A 19,655-nucleotide genomic window follows, 5' to 3' on the forward strand; every position below is an offset into this window, starting at 1 on the left:
CTCAACAGGCAGTGAAGCCGCCTGTCACGGTTGCCGTACCTCGTCCCATCCGACGCGCAGAGCTGGCACAAGTTTGGCGGGAGGTACGAGATTGTAGCTGCGTGCGATTACGGCACCTGGAGATTCGAATTCGGGCGTCTCGGAGATGGAAATGCGCTGCGTGGCGTCGTCAAGCAAAGAGCTGGTCTCTCGCGGCGCTTTGTATGAGGTTGAAGCTTCGTAGCAAAGGTTGGGGGTCGCGTAAATTTAAAGTCACGTGCACCGGCACTTGGCTGAACCACGCGTCACTACCCGGATTTTAGCCGCCACTATTGTTACTTATCGTGTAGCCAATTGATGCGGCATGAATATCAGCTTGACCTCACTTCATCCTCACTTTCTGTTGTTGGGAAGCTCTGGCTATCGTTGTGCCCTTTTTGCAGTGGGGTCTGTGCCATTGGTGGTGATTTGCTACCCGATTTATTGTTTTCTAACATTTAGGAACCCCAGCGGCTTGGTGATGCTGATGTGAAGTATTCCTTGACCTTCCTTTAGGCAGGCATTCTGAGCAAACGCGACCATGGCATCCAAGCGGAAGGCATCCGCAATGAATGCGACCGCGACGGACGAGCCAGTCGACCCATCGGACGAGCTCATGTTTCTCTGTCTCGGCGGCGGCAACGAAGTCGGACGGTCGTGTCACATTATCCAATACAAGGGCAAGACGGTTATGGTGAGGAAAATCTAATCAATGCAGTCGTGGGCTTGGCTAATCATTTTGTGCCCATTCTAGCTCGATGCTGGTCAACACCCAGCCTACGATGGCCTCGCCGCGCTTCCGTTTTACGACGACTTTGACCTCAGCACCGTAGATGTGCTCCTCATCAGCCAGTAAGCGATATCCCGTGCACACTCCCTCTCTCCCTCTTCACCAGTCGAAACAAAGTCCAGGCGGCTATAGGTAATGGGCGAAGGGCGAATTGGTGCTTGTTGCGAAGGAAAGGGCATTGTCTCCATCTACACAGTGATGCCGTGTCTCTTCATTGTCTCTATGTCTCTCTGTCTCTCTATCCACTTTATATGCCAGTTATGAATACAATACGTTCTCCGCCTGTTCACGCTTTGCCCCGAGATCATATCTTTTGCTGCCTCGTGATATACCGACCCATACAACCTGCCACTACTACTCTCGACAATGAGCCCTGCACGATGCCTCGAGTCTGTTGCTAACCGGCGGGGATAGTTTCCACATTGACCATGCGGCGTCTCTGCCATATGTCCTAAGCAAGACCAACTTTCGCGGTCGTGTCTTCATGACACACCCGACGAAGGCCATTTACAAGTGGCTGATCCAAGACAGCGTTCGAGTTGGAAACACGGCATCAAATTCGGCAACCCAGCTCTACACGGAACAAGATCATCTCAACACGTTCCCACAGATCGAAGCGATTGACTACCACACTACTCACACCATCTCATCCATCCGCATCACTCCTTACCCAGCCGGCCATGTGCTAGGAGCGGCCATGTTCCTCATCGAGATTGCCGGTCTCAACATCTTCTTCACTGGTGATTACTCGCGTGAGCAGGATCGCCATCTTGTTTCAGCAGAGGTCCCAAAGGGCCTCAAGATTGACGTCCTCATCACCGAGTCAACGTACGGCATAGCATCACACGTGCCGCGCCTTGAAAGAGAGCAGGCCCTCATGAAATCCATCACGGGAATCCTCAACCGAGGTGGTCGTGCGCTGCTGCCTGTGTTTGCCCTTGGGCGAGCCCAGGAGCTTCTCCTGATCCTGGACGAATACTGGGGCAAGCACCCAGAGTTCCAGAGATTTCCCATCTATTACGCCAGTAATCTTGCCCGAAAATGTATGGTCATCTACCAGACATATGTCGGAGCCATGAATGATAACATCAAGCGACTGTTTCGAGAGCGTATGGCCGAAGCCGAAGCCAGCGGCGATGCAGCGGGCAAAAATGGACCCTGGGATTTCAAGTATATCCGTTCCCTCAAGAACCTTGACCGTTTCGACGATGTCGGGGGCTGCGTCATGCTTGCCAGTCCGGGTATGCTTCAGAACGGAGTGAGCAGAGAGCTCTTTGAGCGCTGGGCGCCCAGCGAAAAGAACGGCGTCATCATCACTGGTTACAGCGTCGAAGGCACCATGGCCCGGCAGATCATGCAGGAGCCCGATCAGATCCAGGCCGTCATGTCTCGCAGCATCGCAGGCGCTCGTCGAGGCCCGGGAGCTGATTCGGAAAAAGTGCTCATTCCCCGGCGATGCAGCGTTCAGGAGTACTCTTTCGCAGCCCACGTTGATGGTGTCGAGAACAGAGAGTTTATCGAGGAGGTTGCGGCCCCTGTTGTTGTATGTTCCCCCCCCCCCCATCTTTCCTTTCTCTTTGTGAGGAAGAAGTGAATAGTTTCATCTTGTTTGCTAACTATTGTTCAATGTAGATCCTGGTCCACGGTGAGCAGCATAACATGATGCGTCTCAAATCAAAGCTCCTCTCCCTCAACGCCAGCAAAACCACAAAGGTCAAAGTCTACTCGCCTCGCAACTGCGAAGAGCTCCGCATCCCCTTCAAAGCCGACAAGACCGCCAAAGTCGTCGGCAAGCTCGCCTCCATCCCTCCGCCAAAGGACGTTGACGCCTCCGCGCCGCTCGTCACCGGCGTGCTCGTCCAGAACGACTTTAAGCTCTCGCTCATGGCCCCCGAGGACTTGCGCGAGTATGCCGGCCTCAATACAACGACTATTACGTGTAAGCAGCGTCTGACTCTGAGTGCTGCTGGCGTGGATCTCGTGCGCTGGGCACTGGAGGGCACGTTTGGAGCTGTGGAGGAGCTTCCGGAGATGCGCCGCGTCAAGGACGGCAAGCTGGATGGCGAAGATGAGAAGATGGCCGAGGACGCGGACGAAGAAGTCGCCAACCTGGTGGCAGCCTATCTAGTCATGGGCTGCGTCTCAGTGCGATATCGCACCAACGGCGAGGTCGAGCTGGAGTGGGAGGGCAACATGCTCAACGACGGCATCGCCGACTCCGTCATGGCGGTGCTATTTTCCGTCGAGAGCTCGCCCGCCGCCGTCAAGCGCTCTTCCAACGGCAAGCATTCTCACTCGCACGAGTCTGATGACAAGCTCTACGCCGCTCAGCCCGACAGCAAGAACCCGCACGCTCACGTCTCCCCCGCCGACCGTCTCGAGCGTCTCATGTGGTTCCTAGAAGCCCAATTCGGCGCCGACAACGTCGCTCCCGTCGAAGACCCCAAGCTGCCACCCCTCCCTGCCGCCGCCATCTCCCCCAAAGAAGAAGAAAAGAAAGAAGAAGACGACGAAGAGGCAGTGAAAGAGGAAAAAGCCAACGGCGATGACATCAAGCCCGAAGAAGCTATGGACGTCGACGAGGACGCCGCCAAGCAGCAGCTGCAAGAGCGCCAGCACAAGGAAATCGCACGCCTCCACAAGATCGGCATCCCAGTCCCGGGGATCTCGATCAAAGTGGACAAGATGACGGCGACGGTCTGGCTGGAGGATCTCGAGGTGGAATGCAACAACAAGGTGTTTGCGGACAGAGTGCGCGCCGTGGTCGAGCGAGCAGTCGAAGTCACCGCTCCGCTATGGGGATAGGAAGATTGCTAGGTTTTTTTTTATATGGCGGTGATTTTTTCCTCAACTACGAGAGATATATGGGATAGGGACTTGGGAATTTGTCGATATACTCCTGTCAGTGGTGGGAATAGTAGAAGTGGCTACATACTTAGATAGATACCAGCGTCAAAAATGAAACATGCAAATTGTAAAAATCACAAGATCAAAATAATCACGTAAATCGTATAGCAAAAAATGAGTAGATCAGCACATCATTGTTTCCTTTCTACTTTCCCTTTACATAGCGTCTGCGTACAAGTATAAGAGATGCAAGATATAATCATACAAAAGGGGCTTTAACTAGCTCACTAGGTCTACTACATGGAGAGGGCGGGAGAAAAACAGAAAAGGAAGAAAACGGAGAGTAAAAACAAAGGAGAAAATTAATTCCACAAATAACACCGCGCACATGTCCCGGTTATTCCAGGTAATTCTTCAACTCTTCCGACTCTTCTATCAGAGTGTTGAACGAGAAGGGCGCAAACGGCCAACCATTGAACTCTGCAAACTTGGAGAAGGACTCGACCCACGCCAATCGGAGAGAGTGCAACATGGCACTTGTGCCCTCCATGCAAACCAAAATGGCAATTGCTGAGGAACTGTTAGAATTCTGGTCGAAACTAAAGGAATAGGTGTTGTTAGGACTTACTAAGGAAGAACCACAAGTAGAAGCCGATGACAATCATGATAACACCAAGCACGCCGCCAGTAGCGAGGCAGGGACCAATGGTCATGTCCCAAAGCACAACGCTGAGCTGCTGGTGAGCAAGCGACAAGGCCCAGAGACGCAGGTAGGACGCGGTGTGAGAAACGCAGTTCAAGCAAAATTCTACAGGAGATGATTGTTAGCGTTTCCATATACTTGGACAGGACGACCATTCGTCTGGTGGAAATTAACTTACCAATGGTGTGAATGATTTGATGAATCATGACCTCGCTAAACTCAAACTCCTCATGCTCATCATCATCAATGTTCTGAGAAATCATGGCAACGCCTTCGCCGTCGTCAAAACTATTGCCGTGTCCATTGACCAGGGCCTCGTTCTCGTCATCGCCGTCCAAGGCACTAACTCGAGAGGTCTCGCCAAGGCCTCGGTAGCCCCTGGCGCGGGTCTTGTTGTTCTCCCACCGAAGGTAGAAGGGCTTGAGGAAAAGCAGGATGGGCACTTGAACAAAGGCCAGCAGAAGCAAGATGCTCTGGACATACTCTTGTCCAGCGTACAAACGCTCATCCAGCTTTCCGGGCTGCAGGAACATGTAGATCAGCATGTTCAGCAGGCCGGGAGGAGCCTTGCCAACAGCATTCCAATCAACCGACCACTTGTAGATAATGCAAACGACGAGGTAGCCAAAGATGGATTGGAAAAAGATCATGCCGGGGATGAAGTTGCCCCAGATGTCAATGGGCTTCTTGAAGTGTCTGGCATTGATGTACGAGAAGCACAGCGAGTACGTCATGTGAGCCCAACCGAGGATGATACTCATCTTCATCTTGTAACTGTTGGTGAACAGGAGGTTGTTTTCGGTGCCGTGCCAGGCCCAGTCGAGGCCGAACGGGTAACGGTAGCCGTTGTCGTTCAAGGTAGCAATGACGGGTGTGCCTTCAGACCAGTGTTCGGGACGCTCATACTCCCATGCACTACCCCAGAGAGTCATGGACTTGGAGAAGATATCGTTGTACATGAGACCTGTGAAGACGGAGAACACCGCCATGACGAGAGCAATGTATCGGCCGTAGAAGATCATGGCAAACAGTTCAAAGGACACCTTCTTCAGCGACTTTTCCCAGTAGATCATGGCCAAGGCGGCAGAAAGCATGATGACGGCGTGACCCAAATCACCGAACATGACGGCGAACAGGAATGGGAAGGTGACGATGACGGGCAGAGCTGGGTTGACTTCTTGGTATGTGGCTGTGCCATATGCGTTGACAATGGTCTGGAAACCCTCGGTAAACTTGTTGGTCTTGAGGTAGGTCGGGGGCTTCTTGTTGGTGATAATCTCGTTGACGATGGATGGGACGGACAAGCCGGCTCGGTTGGTGACATCCTGCAACGTGGAGCGGATGAGAGGCATGTCGTTGGTGGGGCACCATGCCTCGGCGATGAGCGTTCGGCGAGCCGAATCATACGAGAGAAGGTTGAGCGTGCTGTAGACAGCCTTCTCTTTGGCGATGAGCACAGTCCAAGGAGCCAGCGACTGGGAGATTTGGTTGAGCTCAGCCTCGAGAGTGGCCTGGGTGTTGCGCAACACGTTTTGCACATCCTCTAGACGGTTGTTGACCTCGTGAATCTGGTCGCGGCGAAGATCGCTGTTCTCGTCGACGTTGTAGACATCGGCACCCATGGACTCGGAGATCTTGCGGATCTTGCTGAGAATCTCCTTGCCGTGGGCGAAGATGACAAAGACGTTCTTCTGGATGGCCTCGTTGTTGGTCGGATCAATCAAGGGCTCCGGGATCTCCGACTGGTTCATGTACAGGTTTCCTCGGAGAGTTCTCCAGAGGATACGCTCGAAGGCGGCGACACGGTCCCTATTGATGACACCGGCAACAAAGCCAATGTTCATGCCGGAGAATGAGCGCTCAACGTCGGGCGCGGTGTTGTGCTGCTCGATGTCAGACAGGAGAGGCGCATCGTCATTGTCGGTCGACGCGCGGATTTCATCGACGTTACCGTGGGCACGGTCGAAGAAGCTGCCGGCCTCTCGCAGAACCCAGCGCCACTCGGTGAGATCACCCTCGCGCTTCTTCAGCGTCTCGTAGCTGTCGTTGAGGGCGGAAATGCGCTGCTCAAGCTTCTGAGCCCGCTCAGCAAGCTCGTCGATCTCTGACGTCGATGGGGACGCAAGCTTCTCGGCATCAAGATCCAGCTTCCGCAGAGGAATGCCCGCCTTCTCCATCTGAGCGTAAAAGTAGCCTAGGCACTGAGTGTTAGTCGAAACCGCGTCGGGGTCGATGGGTGGGTAGATGGAGCGAGATGTCTCGTCAGTGACGTACGTAGCTGTCGCTCGACATTATCAAGTCGTCGAATCTCCTGAGTAAAGGTTCGCTGGAAGGCGCTGACATCCTCATTGAGCTATTTTACAGAGGAAATTAGTTAGCAAACCTCGACTGTCATGAATCGGCGTCGTTATCCAAGGCAAACGCCAACAAAGGGCAGGGTAATACATACATCGCGAAACTGGCACAGGCCAAGCTCTCCGAGCGCAGTCACAACCTCCCGACCGATTTCGTTGGAGACGTAGAGCTGCACCATGCTCATTTCCGCCGAGCGGAACGGCGTGTCCTTTCGCGGCGCCATGGTGATGCGGTATTAAGACTCCAAGGCCCAACTCGAGGATTGTGTTGGGGTTGGGAGGGAGATATTGAAAGAGAGAAGCTCCTTGGAGGAGATGGATTGAAGGTACTAGGAATACTGACGGCGCCGCGAATTGTTCCGTTACGTACGTACCTGCATCCGGTCACGTGAACCGCCTCAGCTCTATGTACATACCGCCTGCGCATGTTAGTCGGAGCCAAAACTAGAGCCGTCCGTAACCAAGGCATCATATTTCAATGTGCGGTATTGCGTTGCATTGGGGAATGAGCGAAATATTTGCATTTACGAATGTTCCTTTATTTTTATTTTATTTAATGTTTTTTTACGCTTTGTATGGATATGGATATGGCCCTTTCTCAATGTCGCAGGTGCCAGTTGTGCCATCTTAAGCCGCCGTGCTGGCTCTGTCATTACTCATCCATTTCTGGACATTTCCTAAATAGGTCGCATAAGACGGCGATGCCTCTGTCGCCTTGCATTGCATGGGACCATTCACCGACAAATACTATCATCAATTGTGATTCATTCATTCACTCGTCCAATTAGCAACTATGTAGAGCACTAAATCAGGAACGACAAGATAAACCTTGGTGCATGCGCCTCTAAAAGTGGATATCGCCAACGATGCTTTGAGCCCCTCGTTATCCCTTCAGCCACGCGTAACCCTTAAACAGTCTGTCCCAATAAACGCCCAAACTTTTTTTTGTATCTTTTCCCATACTAAACAGAACGCTGAGTAAAAGTATGCTTTTGGATATCTTCCCAGTCCCAAACACCGTCCGAAAGCAAGCTTGTATGCACCATGCTGATCGTGATAAAAATCCAGAGTAGAGAAAGGGCCAACCCAAACACATGCCTGTAAAAAAGAAAAGAAAAACGCAAATTCCAATCAACCTTTAGAGGCGTAAACAGAGTAATAAAAAAGAAAACCAAAGAAAAGCGAGTCATTAGAGACGTCGTCCAAACATGAAGGAGCCATACATGCCGCCGACTTCGGCCACGGCGACGGGGATCTTTCTCATTCCCCAGCTGTCGGCGCCCATCTTCCACAGGCGGCCTCCGTTATCCTGAGTCGTGCCGTCCGGGTTTCTCCGTACAAGCCAGTAGCGGCTACCAAACTCTTTGGCAGTCCAGCCTACACGCTCGAGGTTCTTGTTCACCTTGGCAGCCCGTTCATAGGACCGCTCGCCGATTTCAATCACATGAAGCGGAGCCGAGGCGGGGGCCAGCAGTTCGCTGGCGCTTCCAATAAGGGTATCGATGTCTGAAATATCAAGGAATTTCAGGTTATGAGGGAGGGCTTTTTGGCCCTGGTAGAAGAGGCCTTGAATGTCGGCCATACCCAAGCCACGGCCGAGAGCGAGCTCCTCCAGAGACTGGGAGAGTCTGATAAGCTCAGGCAGGTGTGAGGACTCCATTCGGCTGCCCCGCAGGCTCAGCGAACGCAGAGTGTTTGGCAGCTTTGGTAGAAGCTGGTCCACATCTTCCTTGCCCAGTAACAAGTGGTTGCTCGCATCGGTGGCAAGGCTGAGGAAAATCAGCGATTTAGCCGCCGGATGAGATGAGATGAATTGCAGAACGGCCTCTGCAGATAGATCCTTGCACTTGGCGAGATTGAGGTGAGTGAGTCTCGCAGATGCAGGGATGGAGAGAAGGGCTTGGTCGGTGATGCGTGTACCCGCAACGTCCAAGTGAGTCAATCGCGGCAGTCGAGGAAGAATCTTCTCAAAGACAGACGAAGGTAGGCTGAGGCACTTGTGGAAAGACAACTTTGTGACGGATAGAGTTTCGGGCCACTCGTCTTCCAATACGTTGGTGAACGAGGTCTTGAAAGAGAGGGAGGAGCAGCCACAAAAGTCTAATGCGCGGAGTTGAGGGGAGTTGAAGAAGAGCTGGCGCAGTACATCGGTGCTAAGATCTTCGTCGATGTACTCCTGAGCCAGAAACTCTTGAAGAAAAGGCGTCAGCTTGAGGCACTGGACAAGCGTCTCTGATGTCAGATTTTTTGCCTGTGCCCTCTCGCTGGCAGTGGTGAAGAACATGGAGGGGTTGAAGTGACTAAAGTCGAGGCGCCGCACAATAGTCGCCAACGATGGGTATGCCGTAATAGTGGCTAGGAACTTGCGGAAGATTCGAGAGTGGGGGATAGTAATGTGTCGGTAGAGAGTGGTGAGGGTGGCAGCGTGAAGAGATCGGGATGTGAGTAGTAGAGACATGAGGTCGGCGTTGCGAGTGGTCAGTCCATTGGGTGGGAGCTCGATGAATAGAAGATCGATGATGGCACCTGCGATGGAAGAGAAGGTTAGCCCCAAGCCTCATTACTCAATTTTTTTCAGTTTTTTACAATGCACTCCACAATCCTGAAACCATGGAAGAAAGCTTGGAAAATGGATGAGGGGAAGAATTTACCTAGCACTTCGCTGGGCAGCTGTTCGAGAGGCGATGCAGTCGTCGGATAGGCTTCGTGAGGCTTGTTGACAACAACAGGAGCTGGGGTCTCCCAAGTCATATGCAGCTTGTGCAGATCCTCGCAGCTGCGGCTGGCCGTCCGTCCCTTGAGCGGAATCTCCCTCCATCCTCTAAAGCCCTCGGCGGGATACCAGAAGCCATGGAGCTTGCTGTTTGGCTGCGTCAAGGGTTGGTGGAAGGCCGACTGAGGCAGCTCGGCCACTGGTGATTCGTCAAAGACATCCTCGGGCACCTCCGTGTACGACGAGATCTTGGATCGGGTAAAGGTCTGGGCAATTCCATCGTCGTTTTCTCGCACCGACGAGAAGGAGGATCGCGAAGCTGTCTCGGACGGCGGAGAGATCGCGCGAGCCATACTCGAGCCCTTGAGGGAGTGTGAAGCAGCGTGTTCGAGCACCGACGACCTTCGGTGCTCAGAGCCCCGGGGGGTGGCCATGTAGTTATATGCTCTTTCTTGGGACAAAAGTAAGGGTATGTCGTGTTAGCCCGGCCGAGCAAAAGTTTAGTCTGGTTGTGGCGCCGAAGCTAGTGGGAAGTTTGTAGGTAATGACTCTTGTTCTTTCGCGTGGGAAGTGGAGAGGGGAGGGTTTTGGAGCGTCGTTGGTGAGGAGAGAAAATGGACGAGATGGGGTCTTGCGAGGTCTTTGTTGCCCTCTTTTTCGCTTGGGGAAATCAACAGTCGTCAAATCGTCTTCCTATCGCTTCTTCCTGTTTCTTTCTTCTTCTCTTCTTCTTCTCCTTCCAAGCAAAGACAACAGACACGCACGGGGAGATGGAGGTGGATGTGAAGTGGGCTCCAGCAAACGAAATGCACTGCAGCAGAATGAAATGATTCAGAACGCTTGGGGTATTTCTTTGCACAATACAATGACGCAGAATCTCAGAAAAAGCAGCGTGCAAACCTAGATAAAAGCTTTTTATAAGGGCGAAAGAACAGGTCCTGTCCGGTGGCGGTTTCGTGGTGGTTCTGGGGATTTTTATGTGTAAGTCGAACGTCGTCCGAGTCGGACAGGGGGGGTGTGGAACTAAGGCGAAGTTTCGCTGCACTCTCGGGACCTTTCTTGGGGGAAAGATTTGCTGCTAAGGGGCCTCGTTGCGCCCAGGGGTGTGCAGGTAGACGCAGCTGCGAGGCCCAATCCAGCACCCATTTTTGGGGCATCGTTTGTGCCTGTGCCTGTGTTGGCCGTACGTACTCGTACCTGTACTTATCCATTGATGCTAGTGCGGTTCCGCCAGCAAGACACAATGACACCTCCCAGTACCGGTACAAGTGCTGATCACGTACGCAAACGCAACAGCACCCCAGGATTTGCGGCATACAGTAGCGGTGGCCGGAGACGCTGCTCTCTGCGCCACTGACCAGGCCTGACGGGGGAGCGTTTGCCGCAGGCCTTTAGGGCTCTCCAGCGCTCCCAGCAGCTGCACCAGGGCTCTCGATTGGCGCTCCGGGGCGGGAACGTGCTGGCACGCGGCGCCCCCCATTAGCTCACAGCACGTCTGGATTGTGTAATGAAAACCGGTGACTGGATGCTTCTGCCCGTCAGGTGAGCAGCGCTGGGAGCAAGTGCCACTTGGCTCATAGAATCTGAGCGAGCAAGCAGCGAGTCGAGTCGAGCCCCGTGAGGTGAGGGGCGTGTCAATTGATGCAATGCAATTTGAGGGGGAAAAGTAAAAAAGGGCACGGCCGTTGGTTGCTCTACACATCGTACAGGTACGAGTACATGCACCAAGGGGGGCGGCATCACCAAATCCTTTCGTCCCTTCCTGGTCTCGGAATATTCTCCAAGGCTTCTGCGGCTTGCCCATTGCAGCAAAGTATGCGGTGCCTCTTACAGGTACGAATAATACTGCGAAAATATTCAGAGTTCATCAGCACTCTATTCCTCCCGGTGGCTTTCCATCCTCATCTCACCACGTCATCTCTCGGCCAAAAGCAAAAGCAACAAAAAAAAAAGAAAAAACCAACAGCCGCCCGGTCAATCCCTCCGGCTCGGGAGGCGCGGTGGGTATGACGCTGGTTGGAGTGCCGTAATAGAAATTCCGGGTTTGGAAAAGCATCTCCAAGCCTCTCTAGCCTCAATCGCCCCGAATATCTGTTACATAATCAGTCGCCTTTCTTCCTCCTTCCAGCTTCTAGGCCTTCCAAGCTCAACTCAACGTTACTTAGCAAACTTGTCCTCGTGATCTCTTCGTCGTTGGTGCTTTTCCTCTTCCATCCAGCCATCTCGCTTGCCCACATTGCTGGGAAAAGGGCCAATGCAACCAAGCTCCTGATTGACAGGCCACCCCTTAAAAACGCCATCGGTGATGGTTCTCATGTTTGCATTGCCCAGGTACTGGTACGCGGAATCGATGGAGAGGCCTGGCGTGTTCATCTGACGACCCGTCGATGCGACAAGCCAGCAGCGAGACAGCTTCCCCGTATTACACATTTGACTATACAGGGTCCGATTTGGCCAGCCACGGGCAACCACGCAACGACACGCTGCATCCTGCTTAGGATTGGTCAATGGCATCGGATCGGGCACGCCGCCGTAGCGGCCGGAAAGGAAGAGCACATTCGTCTTTTCGTATGCTTCGTCCAGCTTCGTCCAGCTTCTGCTTCTGTTTGCTTGCTTCTCTCTCCGCCGTCATCAAAGCAGGTCACGAGCCTGCTCTGCTGGCGGTCGTGATCCGAGATTCCGGTCTCAGGCCTGTGCTTTGCCAAGATGCATCATTACATACCCGCAATGCTTGACAGCTTACAATATTGCGCACCCCGTTCTCCGTCCCATGGTAATTATTGGTAGTCTCAGTTGCAGTCGGCCATCGGATGCGGCATCGAGTGGGTGCCGGCGTTAACGGCTGCTGCAGCAGCGTTGTAAGATGAATCCCCCATACCTCGTATGAGAGGCACTCGTACATGAGGCCCTCAACGTGGCTGGATGACCGGCAGCACCAATTGCAGGTTCCCCTTTGCAAAAGCCGCGACGCCGACAATTTGAGCGAATAGGACACAACTTCGCGCATTGGTACGAGTATCATGCATGGCCGGTGAAGGCTGCAGCACAGCAGCCGCCGTGTGAACCGAAGCCAGCCGATGCCGATGGATCCAGATCCAGAGGCTGAATTTTTACATGGAATCCGTCTTGGTGCCTTTTTTTCTTACTATCCACACCCCTCGCCTGTCCGACTGCTCTGCGACGTCGGACTCCAGGATTGTCAGAAGGGAGGGTGAGTAGTGAGTAATATCTAGTTGCTGCTGCATCATTACGAGGCTTTGTCTTTCGGTGACATAGCATTGGAATCTGACGTGAATGCGATATTCGGATAGGGCCAACAAACAAGACGTGGCGTTCAATTACAGACGTCATCCAGATCCCCGAATATCTCTTATCAGATCCTGCTGCTCTTTTTTTCAACGCCTGCCCACCCTTATCATGCACCCAGACAAGCCAGAATAAAACACAACCACTCAGCAGCCCCGAAATGGCGTGCTAACGTATTTAACCTTGATTTTGTCTCTGCCCATTCTCTTTGTCGCAACTTTACCAAAACGGCAACTCTGCATCCCGGACAATTTTTAGCAGCAGAGTGAGACAAAGTCGTGATACCTGATACCACATCGCCTGCACCTTGCTCTTGAAATCTCGCCTCTCAACAAGCGGGCGTAGGCATACATTCCATTCTCACCACTTTCTGACAATATTACTCAAGTTATATCAGTTCAATTAATCGAACGAATTGATGGATCGAAAGCACTGGTACCCTGCTTATATTTGATTGGTACAAAACGCTCCATGTTCTGGCGACATTGGAGCCAAGTATTGCCTAACAGATGATTCGATGCACACAAATGAGTTATGAGTTATTACACGCTCCCTGCTTCTACCTGATTCTGACATACACTTCAAATCCCCCTTGCTTCGTCGTTGGCATGCAACAGCAGCTTTCCTGCCTTGGTAGCACCAATTGCTTCCGTAGCACAAGCATCAGGCGCTCGATAGGCGATGCAGCCACATTTCTGCTGACCATCGTAAAATACTGCAGGCCATCGGCGTGTTTCACTCATTGCCCTTTTCTTGTGCACACAAATCACATCATGCCGCAACCCCGTAGCACCGACCACCTGCAGGAAAGCAGCTCCCAACAGACAGCCCAACTGGCATCTGGTTGCACAACAAAACACAACTTTGAAGGACTTTTTGTTTTCCATTACAGATACTTGTATATGCCTTAAAACGCCGATAAATACTAACCCAACGCTGACGAAAGTCGCTGGACCCCCACGAGTCTTGACCAATCACCAGACAGACACCAACAACATTGTAACCTCAAGGCCAGCCCAACGGCAGCCAATCTCGTCGTAACAAAAGTGATGAGCCCGGCCACGCTCCCGCTCAGTCCTCCATGTCGACGTCGTCGTCGTCTTCGTCCTCCTCGTCGTCCTCCTCGTCCCGGAAAGTCTCCACCTCTTCCTCCACGCCTCCGTCCACCCGGACCTTGATCCTCCTCTGCTCACCGCCAAACGCCTTGATCGTGTTCTTGCGCGCAGACAGCAGCTCCTCCTCGGCAGCAACATCCGCACCCTGGGCCGCCAGCTCGGCCAGCCTCTTCTTCTCGCTTCCGCGGAGGCGGGGCAGCAGGTGCTCGTTCTCGGCGACCAGCTTGCGGGCAATGGCCAGCTCCTTCTCGCGCTTGCCGGCCATGCGCTTCTTGTAGAAGACGCGCTCGCGGCGGGCGCGGATCTCGCTGACGCGCTTGATGGCGGCCATGGTCTTGGTGGCCAGGTCGCGGTCGTAGCGGACGGGCTCGTTGCGGCGCTGGGCGAACTGCAGGGTGCTGTCGACCGTCATCTCCTTGCCGGCGTTGCGGCGGTAGGCCTTTGTCCACTTGAGCTTGCGGGGGTTGCGCTTCATCTTGTAGTTGCGGTTGCATTTTGATCGGCAGAATCTGAATGATTTGCCTAGACGAGAAGAACAAGGACTCCCGGTTAGTTTGCCATTGCTCATCCAACGATCGTATGGAGGGGGGAACAAAATCCATGTGGCGGGACTCACCATCGTTTCTGACAAAAGTAATACCCTTGGAAGGGTAGGCCGGACGGCCACAAAAGCTGCAGTCCTCAATCCTGGAGGCCAAGTCAGTAAAGTAATCCTTGTAGAGGCCCGTATCCTGAAGACGTACCGCATCGTGGCTGTTTGATGTGGACTGTGAAGATGCTAAACTGGGTATCAATATCAAATCGAACAACGTTCGTCCACCCTCAGCAAGCAAAACTCTGCCATAATTTTTTTTTTTAGCCGCTAGTCGTTATCGATAACGGCGTCCCTCAGCCACACGTTTTTTCCCAGCGAACGAACGCACAGCCACAGCCACCCCTCTTCCCCACTCCAGTTAGATCTGCTCATCCACCACTTGCTTTTCAATATTTGATGCTACTGTACTATTTTCTCCCCTTCTCGCTCTTGTTTCTGCTAGACCGGCTATTATTCTGCCACTAGCTTAGATCCGTCAGGGCGGCTCTTGGGTCCCCTCCTCCCACACTGGGAAAGGAAAGAAAAAAGGGACGCGTGAGCAAGGGGCCGCTTTGCTCGAATGTTGCTGCTAGCGGATTAGTGACGCCTCAAACAGGGGGTCTAGAAAAAGGCCTAGAAATTTCTTCCCCGGATTTTCGTTATGTAAATGAGCGGAGGAAGAAGGCATCACGCGGAGCGCTAACACACACGGTGGTTTTATTGTTCTGGCCTGGAGTGGTTTGTCGCAGAAAAAGACACCTGTTTTGCTCTTCTCTGCGCAGTCAGCTTACTTTTTGCTGGGCAATCAGGTGCGGCTTTTTCCTTTGTATTTTCTTCATGGTCTTTCAAAACTCTATGTGTGTTACAAGTCGCTCCGGAGATGCTTTCGCCGTGTAACATCACAGAAGGTCTGCCTCGGTTCTTTGCATGACCACCTACCTAATGTTTCCTCATCCATCCAATACTTTTCAAAAAAGCCACCTAACCTCCCCAAACCGCCATGCCGCAGCGAGGCGGAATATTCATTACCTTAACGTAATTAAAGCTCCCCCCCTTCCCCTCTCGAAAATACGGGGGAACAAGGAGGGGGGGCGTGTGAATACCATCAGCCTGATCTAGCAAACACAAATATAACCACATAATACTGTTGGGGGGGAGCACGTTGCAGCCGGAAATCCCCCCCTTATTTAGCAATCAGTTTCTCATTCCTAGATGACCTTTGTAGCTAGTGCTGGTGGGTAAGATGGATTACTTGCACAGAGAGCCTCCTCGTGGTGAGTGATGCCAGAAACCGCAGGTCCGTAGGTTGCTTCGGGAGAGGTGGAAACCCAGGGGAAAGGGTCGCTTTGGATGAGGCCGTGCCGTATTAGCCGCGTATATTGCCATTAAGTCTGCTGTGTTTGGTTGTTGTGTTGCCATTGAGATGCAAAGCAATATATTTGCATCTTGGCACAGCATGTATTGCTACGTCTACAGTCGACAGGGATCGATGCTATTACACGGATTATACTCTGAGGTGAGCTTTATTTGTATCTCTAAGGCAGCTGTAGGCGAGGTCAGTAGCCTCTATTCTGCATGATATACGAGCAGCAATGAAACACAAAGCTTCGTTTTATGAGGTAATAATACGACATTCAGCTTGGTCTGCTGTGCTTCATCCTCTTCTCCTCTGATTACTACTAGAAATAGTCCCTCTCCATTACTCCATGCTACCAACGGACCATCCACATATACCCCATATACCCCATACATGACTTACCTTAGTATTCAGCACAGGTACTGGGCAGGCATCTACATATGGGGCCAGACACGTATACTCGTACATCACGCACATTGTGCTCCACGTCGCTTCATCGATGATAATGTCTATTGGCGGACCTTTCGGACCAATATATGCAGAGTTGCCTTTGAGCTATCCTGCCAAAGCTACCTAGTGCATCCGTGTTACCTAATGAGAATCCCGTCATCCGTTTCCCAGCTTCACCACAAAAGCAAACATCAAAAACGGCCACCGGCATCCCTCGTCGTCCGGTAGAGTCAATCTGGAACCGCGTGCTACCTTGGGGTATCCCCATCACGAAGAATCCGCTGCCGATTGATCCGTTTCGACGTCCACAGTTTGTCACAAGTATCCCTCCCCCGCCGTCCTAATACCACCAAAAAAAAACCCCGCCTCCCAGTTTGCATTGCGACGCCAATAACGACATATTTGTCTATGCTTCCAACATGTACTTGCCTAGGCAAGGTGTTTCCCCTTCTCAGATCTTTTGCGTAAGTAGGGTGCGTCTCATACACACAAAAGACTGTGTAAATCCGAAGCTGGAAACCCGAGTGTGAATAATATCCGTAACAAGCCTGATATGATATGTGGCCGAATCCTATGTGAACAAAACGCCGCGTTGGTTGTTGAAATGAGCATGATGCCGCATGCTTTTAGGAATTAAAGAAGAAGAAAAAAGAAGAGAGAAGAAAAGAGATGAATGAAACAGAAGAGACACGTTGAAACAAACGCCGAGCAACCAAAAACACACAAAAACGCATCATAAACAATGTCTGGTACTCCAAAGGCAACGATGCTTTTTTAATCAAGTCTTAGCATTCGCCTTGCTAAACGTTTTGTCTTCGGCGATGTAGCCTTCGACTATCGGCTACCGTTCTTCTTGCTACCCATCTTGAGACGCTCCTTGCAGTCTGGGCAGTACCATTTGGCTGTCAGACGGTGTTAGCATCATCATCTTCCAATACCACTAGACGGCTCTTTTTGAAGGGGGCATGTTGGAACTTACTTTTCGAGCTTGGCGCAACCTTTAGGCCCACACAGGCCAAATGGAACCATTCGCGAGCACAGTCGTCAGAATCGCATGCCACCATGGCGCCATAGCTGATGCTGTTGCAATAGCAATATGTCTGTTCGTCTGCGTCGACATCGGCATCTTCGTCACCATCGTCGCCCTGCATGCTGCTGTTTCCGTCCTCATCCACGAGCTGAGCCAGAGCCTGTGCTCCTGCAACGCCCTTCTTCTGCTGAGACTTTTTACCATTACCTGTTGGCTCAGCATTGCGCGTCGTCCGCGGCCTGGCAGCAGCCGCGTCTTGGAAGCTCGGCAGAGCCGGGGTGGATGGCTTGCTTGCTCTTCCGCTCTTGGTCGTAACCATACCCGTGCTCTGCGGCGTAGACTGAGTAGGCTCGCTCTTGCGGTCCGTCTCGTCCACTCTGCTATTCCTACGACTGGAGGAGGTGGTGGTGGTAATAGCAGGAGGGATGGGGGTCGCCGAAGGCTTATCCTCTACTTGCTCCGGCTCCTTTGGTGATGGCTCAGTCTTGACCGACACCGCGGGTTCCTTGCTGGGTTCAGAGTCATGACCAGGGCGTGACCAGTTTGCGACCGGAGTGATTTCCGGAGTGCTGGGAATATTCCCGTTTGTCTTCTTCGCCGCCGACGAAGGGGGCCTGGCCTTGCTGGCTTCTGAGTTTGACTGTATAGAATTCTGTCGTGCGCGGGACGTTGTCGGACGAGGGGCGGGCGTGGGTGCCGGCGCTGGCGCCGGTGACGGGCGGCTTGTTGGCACCTTTGTCTCTGGTAAAACTCCTAGGACAGGAGACGACGCAGCTGACGGGGACATAGTAGCAGATAGAGCATTCCTAAAAAGGCACAAGGCAGTCAGTATCGTAGTCTAGGTCAAAAAGTGAATAGAGACAGGGAATGGGAATAGACAAGGCCATACTTCTTCTTGGATTGGCCGCTGCTCGTGGGCAGAGCCTTGCGTTTCTTCGGCACCTCTGGAGCCGGAGTCTCTCGAGGGCTGGTGGTGGGCTTCGTTTTGGATGAGTTGTTCCCAAAGACGAGGCTCATGGCACGCTCCATCTGGGGTGCCTCTCCACCACTGGCAACAGCTTTCTCCTTGTCTTGGCCCTTATCTTTATCTTTTTCTTTTTCTTTGTCCTTGTCTACTTTGCGCCTCTTCTGGGGAGGATTGCTGTTAGAAGAAGCTGCAGTAGAGATACCCAAACCAATGTTGTTGCTATCGGCCGTCTTTCGAACTTTGCTAGAGCTAGTCTTCTTGTTGCTGCCATCCTTGGTCCGGCTATCATGATCATCCGCTTCAGAGTCAAGGGTATGCACCTTTTGGCTCTTCTTGGCTTGGACAGCCTGCTTTCTTGCGTCGCTTCGAGCAGCAGCCTGTTCTGCTAGGGCCTGTGCAGCTGCCGAAATCGCCGCCGCGCCATCGCGCCGGGATCTTTCAGCTGCCGAATTCTTGCCATTGCGGTTTTCGGGGTAAGCCCAGTGTGTGGTGCTTCCCCATTTCGCTTCGTCGCTGAATTCGTTTTCTAGATAAGGCCATACATCCTCCGCGCGAGCCAGTTGTCTCTGCAACGCCTCATTCGCTGTGGAAATGACATGATTCTTCTCCTCTAGCGACACGAGCATTTCTTGTATTTTGATCGCGGTCTGGCGGAACAGCTGGCGGCGATGGAGGTTGGAGGGATCGAAAACGCCGCCGTTGGTATCTTCGGTCGAAATCACGGGCTGATTGTGCTGCTTGAACGCAATTCCGTTGGAGCTTGTCTGGGCGTTCGCGGGTGCAGAGTTGAGCGCCGTCGTGCTTGAGGCGTCATTGCTCGCTAGCGCTTCGGGAACGGCGAAAGTCCTCGCGGAGGCGACGAGCTTGAAAAGCTGCTCCTGAGGAGCGAAGATCTTGGCGTCGACCTCCTTGAGCAGAGTAAAGTGTCGGACGAGCTCTTTGGGGAGGGCGGTAATGGTATCGGCAAAGTGAGTAATGGCAGGGAAGATGTCAATGGGCTGGTCTCCAACTGGGCCGCCCAGCGAGTCTCTGGGGCCAGAGCGAGCAGCGGTCGCTGAGCTTCGGGGAGGGTTTGTGCGCGTCTGGCGGACAGGCTGCGACCTCCGGTGCGACGGCGCTTCCACGACGGGAGCCTTGGCCGACTTCATTGCGAACACGGCGAGGACTGGACGAGGGATTGTTGTGGGAATCTGCGTAGAGGGGCGACAGCAGCCGGCGAACTTTTTTTTGGCCCTTGGAGGGCGATGGATATTGCTAAAGAAGGATAAACAGTGAAAAGACGCCTCTGATTGGGGACCGCCTAGGCCATCCTGCTCCGAAGCCGAGGTTAGAGAGCCAGATCATGCGTGGGAGGCGTGGAGACGGTAAAGGTGATGATGAAGCAGCAGAATCGTATCTCTGAGTTTGGGGAGCGAGGAGCACATCTGCCGC

At 52.9% G+C, this 19,655-nt stretch overlaps 6 protein-coding genes across 6 annotated transcripts; 2 read left to right on the forward strand and 4 right to left on the reverse strand.

Moving 5' to 3' along the window:
* Nucleotides 1-359: 359 nt before the first annotated feature.
* Nucleotides 360-3,777, forward strand: V8C40DRAFT_254237 (cleavage polyadenylation factor subunit YSH1). The gene is made up of 4 exons (XM_083217776.1): nt 360-712; nt 773-870; nt 1,223-2,351; nt 2,441-3,777. Exons 1-4 carry the CDS (start codon nt 560-562, stop codon nt 3,611-3,613), a joined length of 2,553 nt encoding a protein of 850 aa, XP_083069625.1. The 5' UTR covers nt 360-559; the 3' UTR covers nt 3,614-3,777.
* A 57-nt stretch (nt 3,778-3,834) lies between these two features.
* V8C40DRAFT_254239 (H(+)-transporting V0 sector ATPase subunit a) lies at nt 3,835-7,028 on the reverse strand. Its single transcript, XM_083217777.1, has 5 exons — nt 6,808-7,028; nt 6,633-6,711; nt 4,537-6,552; nt 4,284-4,463; nt 3,835-4,225 (listed from the first exon to the last, which is right to left on the reverse strand). Exons 1-5 carry the CDS (start codon nt 6,934-6,936, stop codon nt 4,053-4,055), a joined length of 2,577 nt encoding a protein of 858 aa, XP_083069626.1. The 5' UTR covers nt 6,937-7,028; the 3' UTR covers nt 3,835-4,052.
* Nucleotides 7,029-7,488: 460 nt separating this feature from the next.
* Nucleotides 7,489-10,392, reverse strand: V8C40DRAFT_254241 (uncharacterized protein). The gene is made up of 2 exons (XM_083217778.1): nt 9,364-10,392; nt 7,489-9,238 (listed from the first exon to the last, which is right to left on the reverse strand). Exons 1-2 carry the CDS (start codon nt 9,857-9,859, stop codon nt 7,902-7,904), a joined length of 1,833 nt encoding a protein of 610 aa, XP_083069627.1. The 5' UTR covers nt 9,860-10,392; the 3' UTR covers nt 7,489-7,901.
* A 2,041-nt stretch (nt 10,393-12,433) lies between these two features.
* Nucleotides 12,434-13,053, forward strand: V8C40DRAFT_81973 (uncharacterized protein). The gene is made up of 2 exons (XM_083223477.1): nt 12,434-12,636; nt 12,737-13,053. Exons 1-2 carry the CDS (start codon nt 12,503-12,505, stop codon nt 12,864-12,866), a joined length of 264 nt encoding a protein of 87 aa, XP_083069628.1. The 5' UTR covers nt 12,434-12,502; the 3' UTR covers nt 12,867-13,053.
* A 749-nt stretch (nt 13,054-13,802) lies between these two features.
* On the reverse strand, nt 13,803-14,594 carry V8C40DRAFT_269395 (ribosomal protein L24e-domain-containing protein; the record flags this gene model as incomplete). The annotated part of the gene is made up of 3 exons (XM_083220078.1): nt 13,803-14,368; nt 14,463-14,533; nt 14,590-14,594. 3 exons carry the CDS (start codon nt 14,592-14,594, stop codon nt 13,803-13,805), a joined length of 642 nt encoding a protein of 213 aa, XP_083069629.1.
* A 2,184-nt stretch (nt 14,595-16,778) lies between these two features.
* V8C40DRAFT_81989 (uncharacterized protein) lies at nt 16,779-19,620 on the reverse strand. Its single transcript, XM_083223478.1, has 3 exons — nt 18,147-19,620; nt 17,207-18,063; nt 16,779-17,129 (listed from the first exon to the last, which is right to left on the reverse strand). The coding sequence occupies exons 1-3, from the start codon at nt 19,370-19,372 to the stop codon at nt 17,062-17,064; spliced, it is 2,151 nt and encodes a 716-aa protein (XP_083069630.1). The 5' UTR covers nt 19,373-19,620; the 3' UTR covers nt 16,779-17,061.
* Nucleotides 19,621-19,655: the final 35 nt, after the last annotated feature.

This window comes from Trichoderma camerunense, assembly GCF_050948025.1.
Source record: "Trichoderma camerunense strain CBS 138272 chromosome Unknown V8C40scaffold_18, whole genome shotgun sequence".
Taxonomy (NCBI): domain Eukaryota; kingdom Fungi; phylum Ascomycota; class Sordariomycetes; order Hypocreales; family Hypocreaceae; genus Trichoderma; species Trichoderma camerunense.

What these genes read in the sequence shown, in the direction of transcription:
- V8C40DRAFT_254237 (XM_083217776.1), top strand. Translation starts at nt 560, where the DNA reads ATGGCATCCAAGCGGAAGGCATCCGCAATGAATGCGACCGCGACGGAC. An exon ending in GATGTGCTCCTCATCAGCCA is followed by an intron (nt 871 to 1,222) that starts GTAAGCGATATC and finishes CGGCGGGGATAG; the next exon opens with TTTCCACATTGACCATGCGG. An exon ending in AGGTTGCGGCCCCTGTTGTT is followed by an intron (nt 2,352 to 2,440) that starts GTATGTTCCCCC and finishes TGTTCAATGTAG; the next exon opens with ATCCTGGTCCACGGTGAGCA.
- V8C40DRAFT_254239 (XM_083217777.1), bottom strand. Translation starts at nt 6,936, where the DNA reads ATGGCGCCGCGAAAGGACACGCCGTTCCGCTCGGCGGAAATGAGCATG. An exon ending in GCCTGTGCCAGTTTCGCGAT is followed by an intron (nt 6,712 to 6,807) that starts GTATGTATTACC and finishes TCTGTAAAATAG; the next exon opens with CTCAATGAGGATGTCAGCGC. An exon ending in CTACTTGTGGTTCTTCCTTA is followed by an intron (nt 4,226 to 4,283) that starts GTAAGTCCTAAC and finishes ACAGTTCCTCAG; the next exon opens with CAATTGCCATTTTGGTTTGC.
- V8C40DRAFT_254241 (XM_083217778.1), bottom strand. Translation starts at nt 9,859, where the DNA reads ATGGCCACCCCCCGGGGCTCTGAGCACCGAAGGTCGTCGGTGCTCGAA. An exon ending in GCTGCCCAGCGAAGTGCTAG is followed by an intron (nt 9,239 to 9,363) that starts GTAAATTCTTCC and finishes CTTCCATCGCAG; the next exon opens with GTGCCATCATCGATCTTCTA.
- V8C40DRAFT_81973 (XM_083223477.1), top strand. Translation starts at nt 12,503, where the DNA reads ATGCCGATGGATCCAGATCCAGAGGCTGAATTTTTACATGGAATCCGT. An exon ending in CAGGATTGTCAGAAGGGAGG is followed by an intron (nt 12,637 to 12,736) that starts GTGAGTAGTGAG and finishes ATATTCGGATAG; the next exon opens with GGCCAACAAACAAGACGTGG.
- V8C40DRAFT_81989 (XM_083223478.1), bottom strand. Translation starts at nt 19,372, where the DNA reads ATGAAGTCGGCCAAGGCTCCCGTCGTGGAAGCGCCGTCGCACCGGAGG. An exon ending in AGCGGCCAATCCAAGAAGAA is followed by an intron (nt 18,064 to 18,146) that starts GTATGGCCTTGT and finishes GTGCCTTTTTAG; the next exon opens with GAATGCTCTATCTGCTACTA. An exon ending in GGTTGCGCCAAGCTCGAAAA is followed by an intron (nt 17,130 to 17,206) that starts GTAAGTTCCAAC and finishes ACCGTCTGACAG; the next exon opens with CCAAATGGTACTGCCCAGAC.